A 7500-nucleotide genomic window follows, 5' to 3' on the forward strand; every position below is an offset into this window, starting at 1 on the left:
TGTTGTGTTTACACATGTTTTTAAACAGCGCAGTGACGTCACAGTGAGGTTTTTTTAAGGTGGTTACGTCAGCGGGTCTGCGCGTTGTTGCAGAGTCACTGCGACTGTAAACAAGGAGGAGACGAAAAGTCCTTATTAACACTTATTCCAGATAACATCTGTCGAGCTGGTAGTTCGATCTGATCTTTAGAAACGAGTTATTTCAGGAGACATGTCCGGTGATCCACGTTCAGACAGTTTATAAAACATCAGGTCGTGTTTTTGTGGACTTCACGGAGCTAACGCAGCTAGCCTCACAGCTAGCCTGTCAGTACCGTTAGCCTCAGCTGTCGTTAGCTCTGCTGGCTACAATTCAACATCAGCGGGTCTGTTTCACACTTTATGCACCGAGTATCTCTCTCTTTACTGCGACCAGGATCTCCTGAACCGTGAGTATCACCTGTCTGTGTGTTTATTAAATGATCTTTAACCGTTTAAAAAGACGTCTTGTAGCCAGCTAGCCTGTTAGCTTAGCTGCTAAAGTCACTAGCATTAGCCTGCAGGGTGGGAGTGTTTATGAAACGCTGTGTTTACAAGACAATAAAAGTGATGCTGCTGAGGGATCAGTGTGTATATGTTCATGTGAAACACTTGATATAAATGTTTTCGAGTTTAAAGTTTAAAACACAAACTGAGTTTTTGTGATTGTAGTGACATCAGCTCGTTGTTGTTGTTTACGTGTTGATCAACAACATTTAGTGTGATTCATCTGAGATCTCTACTTTTATCATTTAGGATTTCAAACAGCTCTTACTCTACACTTATTTTATTTATTTTGATTTACATTTTATTAAACTAGTAAAAACCTCATTAAGACTCATTTCCAAAGTTTCCTCCTTCACAGTAAATCACAATGTCATCGCTATGGCAACATGAGCTTTCACAATACAAACAAAAAGTCTGAATTTATCCCAATAAAAACGTATATTATTAGGGATGCATTAGTTAAACATCGGTATCAGCCTCACATCGACACATCGGTTAATACTGTGGGACGAGTCGATGTTTATTTGTCCAATTTACTGCCGACATGTAGAACACCTCACTACTGATTCAGAGGAGAGCTGATGTCGGCTTGTTGGAGTCTGACATAAAAGATGTGACGAAAAAACATCGGAATAAGCAATCAACATGTTTCATCGGGGAAAATGATGAAGACCACAAGCCGAAACATGTCGGCCTTATTTGTTAATAAAGTGGATCTTCATACTACACGTGCTGCTACAGGATTAATAAAGTTTCCTCTCCACTGTCAGATTCAAAACTCCAGTCGTAGTTTGAACATCATCTCTAAAACTGAAGTTATGAACTAACTTGTTTACACGTCAGGTTCGGACTTTACACAAGAACTTAAACCCGGCTCCTTAACGGGACTCTGGAAGAACCTTTAACCTGAAAGAATTTAAACCAGACAGTAGCTTATAATGTGGTGATCCTTTTACGATGACAAGTTAATGTTGTTGTTTGTTTGTGTCAGCTGGGTGGCTGGTCAGAGCAGCCTCCTCCCACCATGGAGGCAGGAAGGAAGGACTGCGAGGAGGAGACTCTGCAGACGGCGTTCAAGAAGCTGAGGGTCGACGCTGAGAGGTAAAAACCGTCCGTCATTGTTGTGACTCATCCTGACATCACCTCGACTTTATGAACCAACATGAGAAGGTTATTCCTCCTCAGTGAAGAGCGGAGCTGCTGTTCCTCCTAAAAACCAGCAGAACACCACTGAGTCCTCGTGTACACTTAGATTTTCTTTCTGAGCTCCAGCGTCTCTTTTAAATAGTTTTTAATGAGTTGAGAGAGTTCGCAGCAGTAGGCGTCTTTTTTCTGAGGGCACCACCTTTTTTGTGTTGCTGCTCAAAGTGATTTGAATATTGATAATATTCCCCGTATCGTGCCCTGACCTCATATCATCCTCGCTCCATGTCCAGACAAAGTAGGAGGACAAACGTCCTCTGATTGCTCTCATAGTGAAGGGAAAAAAGTCTTGTGAATAAAACTTAAAGTCAAAAGCAACGGAGCGGTGTCGGTCATACAGCGGCTGTTTGGAAGTGACTGTTGTCATGGAGACGGGACAGACGTGCAGCGCTTTTCTTCTCAGCGCACAAACGCTTCATGTAAGGTGGACTCAGGGTCTTAGACGTGTACAGCTTAGCGATAACAAGCAGAGTTTTTTCCACAGGGGGCACCAAAATCATCACAACATGAAAGTTGAACACAGAATGACAAACATGATGGTCATGTTAGCGTTAGCAGGCCGTTGCTCCAGCTCGTCAACTTTCTTTCTCCGGGCGGCCGTCTGCTGCTGCGAACGCTCTCTCCTCATTGGAAACAAATAAAAAAAGACGCTGATGCTCAGAAAAAAACCCACAGGTGGACACGGGGGGGTAACGAGCCCTTTCCAATCAGGCCTCTGTGAGTGAAAACAGCTGAGGAGGAGAAGAACCTGACACGTTGGCGTTGTGCATTAAAGAATACAAAAGTAGCAGCAATGCTACTCAGGTCACGTGACATTACACATCCCAGTTATGATGATTAGAACTCGTTCAGCTCTAACTGAGGGAACATTCAGGTTTAGAGAACATGATGGCCATGTTGAAAGGTGTTTTCATGTTTTGGTTGTTGGCTGCTCACTTCCTGTCACAAAGTTCCTGAAAGTTTGTTTTCTGTCTGTTTCAGTTTACCTGGAGCTGTGAGCGTGTCCGAGGCGTTAACTCCAAGAGCGCCATCCCGAGCTTGTCCTGACTCGAGCGGAGCGAAGCCCAAACTGAGCTGCCCGAAGGACAACTGGCACGGGTAGGTCCAGGTCCCCGCTCATTTTTATATGTTTGAGGGACAAACCCGGGGGTCTGCGTCACCTCCATTTACTAAATTTAGCTTTTAAAACCACTGTTACATGTGGTCTGGTGCTTTTATTTTGAAGGTGGACAAACTGAAGTGTGGTGCTTTTATTTTGAAAGTGGACAAACTGAAGTGTGGTGCTTTTATTTTGATGGTGGACAAACTGAAGTGTGGTGCTTTTATTTAGAAGTTGGACAAACTGAAGTCTGGTGCTTTTATTTTGAAGGTGGACAAACTGAAGTCTGGTGCTTTTATTTTGAAGGTGGAGAAACTGAAGTGCAGGGCTTTTATTTTGAAGGTGGAGAAACTGAAGTGCAGGGCTTTTATTTTGAAGGTGGACAAACTGAAGTGCGGTGCTTTAATTTTGAAGGTGGAGAAACTGAAGTGCAGGGCTTTTATTTTGAAGGTGGACAAACTGAAGTTTGGTGCTTTTATTTTGAAGGTGGACAAACTGAAGTGTGGTGCTTTTATTTAGAAGTTGGACAAACTGAAGTGTGGTGTTTTTATTTTGAAGGTGGACAAACTGAAGTCTGGTGCTTTTATTTTGAAGGTGGACAAACTGAAGTGTGGTGCTTTTACTTTGAAAGTGGACAAACTGAAGTGTGGTGCTTTTATTTTGAAGGTGGACAAACTGAAGTCTGGTGCTTTTATTTTGAAGGTGGACAAACTGAAGTCTGGTGCTTTTATTTTGAAGGTGGAGAAACTGAAGTGCAGGGCTTTTATTTTGAAGGTGGACAAACTGAAGTGCAGGGCTTTTATTTTGAAGGTGGACAAACTGAAGTGCGGTGCTTTAATTTTGAAGGTGGAGAAACTGAAGTGCAGGGCTTTTATTTTGAAGGTGGACCAACTGAAGTTTGGTGCTTTTATTTTGAAGGTGGACAATCTGAAGTGCGGTGCTTTAATTTTGAAGGTGGAGAAACTGAAGTGTGGTGCTTTTATTTAGAAGTTGGACAAACTGAAGTCTGGTGCTTTTATTTTGAAGGTGGACAAACTGAAGTGCGGTGCTTTCATTTTGAAGGTGGACAAACTGAAGTGCAGGGCTTTTATTTTGAAGGTGGACAAACTGAAGTTTGGTGCTTTTATTTTGAAGGTGGACAAACTGAAGTGTGGTACTTTTATTTTGAAGGTGGACAAACTGAAGTCTGGTGCTTTTATTTTGAAGGTGGAGAAACTGAAGTGTGGTGCTTTTATTTTGAAGGTGGACAAACTGAAGTGTGGTGCTTTTATTTTGAAGGTGGACAAACTGAAGTGCAGGGCTTTTATTTTGAAGGTGGAGAAACTGAAGTGCAGGACTTTTATTTTGAAGGTGGAGAAACTGAAGTGTGGTGCTTTTATTTTGAAGGTGAACAAACTGAAGTGTGGTGCTTTTATTTTGAAAGTGGACAAACTGAAGTGTGGTGCTTTTATTTTGAAAGTGGACAAACTGAAGTGTGGTGCTTTTATTTTGAAGGTGGACAAACTGAAGTGTGGTGCTTTTATTTTGAAGGTGGACAAACTGAAGTGTGGTGTTTTTATTTTGAAGGTGGACAAACTGAAGTGTGGTGCTTTTATTTTGAAGGTGCACAAACTGAAGTGTGGTGCTTTTATTTTGAAGGTGGACAAACTGAAGTGTGGTACTTTTATTTTGAAAGTGGACAAACTGAAGTGTGGTGCTTTTATTTTGAAGGTGGACAAACTGAAGTGTGGTGTTTTTATTTTGAAGGTGGACAAACTGAAGTCTGGTGCTTTTATTTTGAAGGTGGACAAACTGAAGTGTGGTGTTTTGTATTGACGAGCTGTTGACTCAAATCTCAACATTCAGAGGCTCGTCAGTAAACCGCTCGTGCTATCTGAGCTGACGAGCTCTGCTGGCTGATGCAGGTCACCTGACCAGACTGACTCATCATGACATCACAGAGAAACATGGCGGATGGGGACAGTCCCTGAGTCATGTTGTGTCGATCGTGTTTATATTGAAGTGTTTAATGATGTTGATTTTAATTTATAATTTCACGTTTAATATTTTGTCTTCTCTCGTCTACAGTTCGATGAGGAAATCTTCTCGAGGAGCGTCCAGAACTCAGAGACGTCGAAGGTCCAAGTCCCCGATCCTGCAGCCTCCCAAGTTCACCTACTGCAGCAGCGCCGCCTCGTCCACGCTGTCGCCCCCTAGTGGCTGCCTGAAGCACCAGCGCCTGACGGTCCCTGAGCCGGTGGAGCCTCGACCTGCAGCTGACACGGGAGCGGCGTCCTCTTTGCCCGTCCCCGCTCAGAAAGAGCTCGCTCCTTCAGGGGCGCCGGGTCACATCTCCCCTCTGCTGTTTGGATCGTGTGCGGGCTTTGACACACCAGAGATCCCCGTGGTTATTTCTACTGTCGTGACGTCATCGAGGCAGGACGGAGGGAGCTCTGCGGAGTCGAGCGAGGAGAGTGGCCCGGGGGAAAGTGCCTGTGAAGGGGCGGAGTCTGCAGCCAAATCCAGACCCAAAGAGGCCGCCGACTTCAGAGCGTTATCGGAGCTCCACAGCAGTGGCGCCGCGGACGCCCCCCTCGTTTCCTGCTCCTGCACTTTGACGAAAAGCTCCGCCTCCGGGGAGGAGAGAGGACAGGGGGCGGAGCCTCAGTGCCACTGTCAGTCCAATCAGGGCTGGGCCGGTGTGGAGGTGTACTCCTTCACCGGGCTCCGCAACGTCATCTCCGAGTGCGAGAGGAGCCTGCCGGGCCACGCCGACGCCACCGCCACCAGAACTCTCAGCACCAACAGCAACGCCGCCACGGCTTCGTCACCTTCGTCGACTTCATCGGGCTCGCCTCGCTCGTGTTCGGAGCAGGCGCGCGCCTACGTGGACGACATCACGATAGAGGACCTTTCTGGCTACATGGAGTATTATCTGTACATGCCCAAGAAGATGTCACACATGGCCGAGATGATGTACACTTAAAGAGAAATATTTAATATGACCAAGAGAAGGGTGAAGGCGGCGTGCGATGAAAGGCCTTATGGGTAGCAGAACGGATCAGGCATGAAAGTCGTGATTTAAAGATGCAGCATTAACTGATTTGAACCTGTTTCTCCCGCCCTCTGTTTGCCCCCCCCCCCCCCCTTTGTGCTTTGTTTCGATCTTTGTTTTCCAGTTTACAGATGACGCTGCCAAAGCGCTCGCTGCAGGCTCTCGCAGAAGGACATTAAAGTAGAAATATATGCAAACGTGTAACGCCGAGTGTTTGTGTCTGGATTTCATTTCACTCAATAAACAAACAAACTGGAAATGTTGTCACTGGAAACCATTTCTTCACTGGAGGGTGTGAAATGTTTGGATGCATGCAGAGAGGATTTTAGATCCTGTAAGGGCTGAAGGACCCGACAATATATAACATCAGAGAGTGAGAACAACACGAGCAAGGAGAGAGAGGGTAAGGGTTAACCCTGACAGGAAGTGACCAGAGACAGAGGACAGGTACTGACAGGAAGTGACCAGAGACAGAGGACAGGTACTGACAGGAAGTGACCAGAGACAGAGGACAGGTGCTGACAGGAAGTGACCAGAGACAGGACAGGTACTGACAGGAAGTGACCAGAGACAGAGGACAGGTGCTGACAGGAAGTGAGCAGAGACAGAGAACAGGTGCTGACAGGAAGTGAGCAGAGACAGAGAACAGGTGCTGACAGGAAGTGACCAGAGACAGAGGACAGGTGCTGACAGGAAGTGAGCAGAGACAGAGAACAGGTGCTGACAGGAAGTGAGCAGAGACAGAGAACAGGTGCTGACAGGAAGTGAGCAGAGACAGAGAACAGGTGCTGACAGGAAGTGACCAGAGACAGAGGACAGGTGCTGACAGGAAGTGAGCAGAGACAGAGAACAGGTGCTGACAGGAAGTGAGCAGAGACAGAGGACAGGTGCTGACAGGAAGTGAGCAGAGACAGCTGTTCAGAATGGATTCTGCAGTTAATTGTTGTGTAGAGAATAAAAAGTTGAACCTGAATGATTATGAAAGTATTCATAAGTTTTCTTAATTGACTGATTTGATTTTTCTCTTTTATTTTGGGAGTAAAAATAAAGATTTTAACTTTAGAGAAGTTTGTGTTCTGAACTGTAGTGAACACAGATGACCACCAGGAGGCAGTGTGTCTCTGTGCAGGTTTCAGAGTTCACTGTGATGATTCAGAAGGGTGTGTCTCTTCTTCATGTCAGCTGGAAACACTCAGCTGCTCTCAGTCTTTCATAATCTCTCTGAAGTGTTTCTGTTACAGAGAAGAAGAAGCTCCGCCTTCAGATGGACGTCAAAGGAGTTTGATCAGTGATAGAAACCATGAAGCTTTGAAACTAGTACAGGATGAAAAGTCTGCAGTCGTGCTAACAGTCGTGCTAATAGTCGTGCTAACAGTCGTGCTAACAGCTCCTACAGCAGGGCTTTGGGCTGGATGCTAACGCCAGGATTCTAATATCAACAGATACTTCCCTCAGTGGGTGCTGGATCTAAAAACACAAACAGTGAATAAGATCTGCACACCAAGGAGCTCCCGTTTAAAGGATTGAGCACGTTGGCTAATGTCAGTTTACTAAATCTAAATATGGCCGACACGTCTAGTCTCCTTCTGTTGTATAAAAGTGAAGTTAAATAAGACAGACGCTGACATTCAGACGTTCA

General features: G+C 45.3%; 1 protein-coding gene across 2 annotated transcripts in view; it reads left to right on the plus strand.

Moving 5' to 3' along the window:
• Positions 1 to 6116, plus strand: part of oser1 (oxidative stress responsive serine-rich 1) — a 6344-nt gene extending 228 nt beyond the window's left edge. The window contains exons 1-4 of one of the 2 annotated variants that reach the window (XM_061041643.1): positions 252 to 428; positions 1517 to 1626; positions 2710 to 2826; positions 4895 to 6116. In XM_061041643.1, coding sequence (XP_060897626.1) covers positions 1550 to 1626; positions 2710 to 2826; positions 4895 to 5792 — 1092 coding nt within the window. In that variant the 5' untranslated portion in view covers positions 252 to 428; positions 1517 to 1549 and the 3' untranslated portion in view covers positions 5793 to 6116. Of the gene's footprint in view, positions 1 to 251; positions 429 to 1516; positions 1627 to 2709; positions 2827 to 4894 lie in introns of those variants that run through there. The other variant, XM_061041644.1, reaches the window with a different exon arrangement.
• Positions 6117 to 7500: the final 1384 nt, after the last annotated feature.

The sequence above is a fragment of the Labrus mixtus genome, chromosome 7, assembly GCF_963584025.1.
Source record: "Labrus mixtus chromosome 7, fLabMix1.1, whole genome shotgun sequence".
In the NCBI taxonomy this organism is placed as follows: domain Eukaryota; kingdom Metazoa; phylum Chordata; class Actinopteri; order Labriformes; family Labridae; genus Labrus; species Labrus mixtus.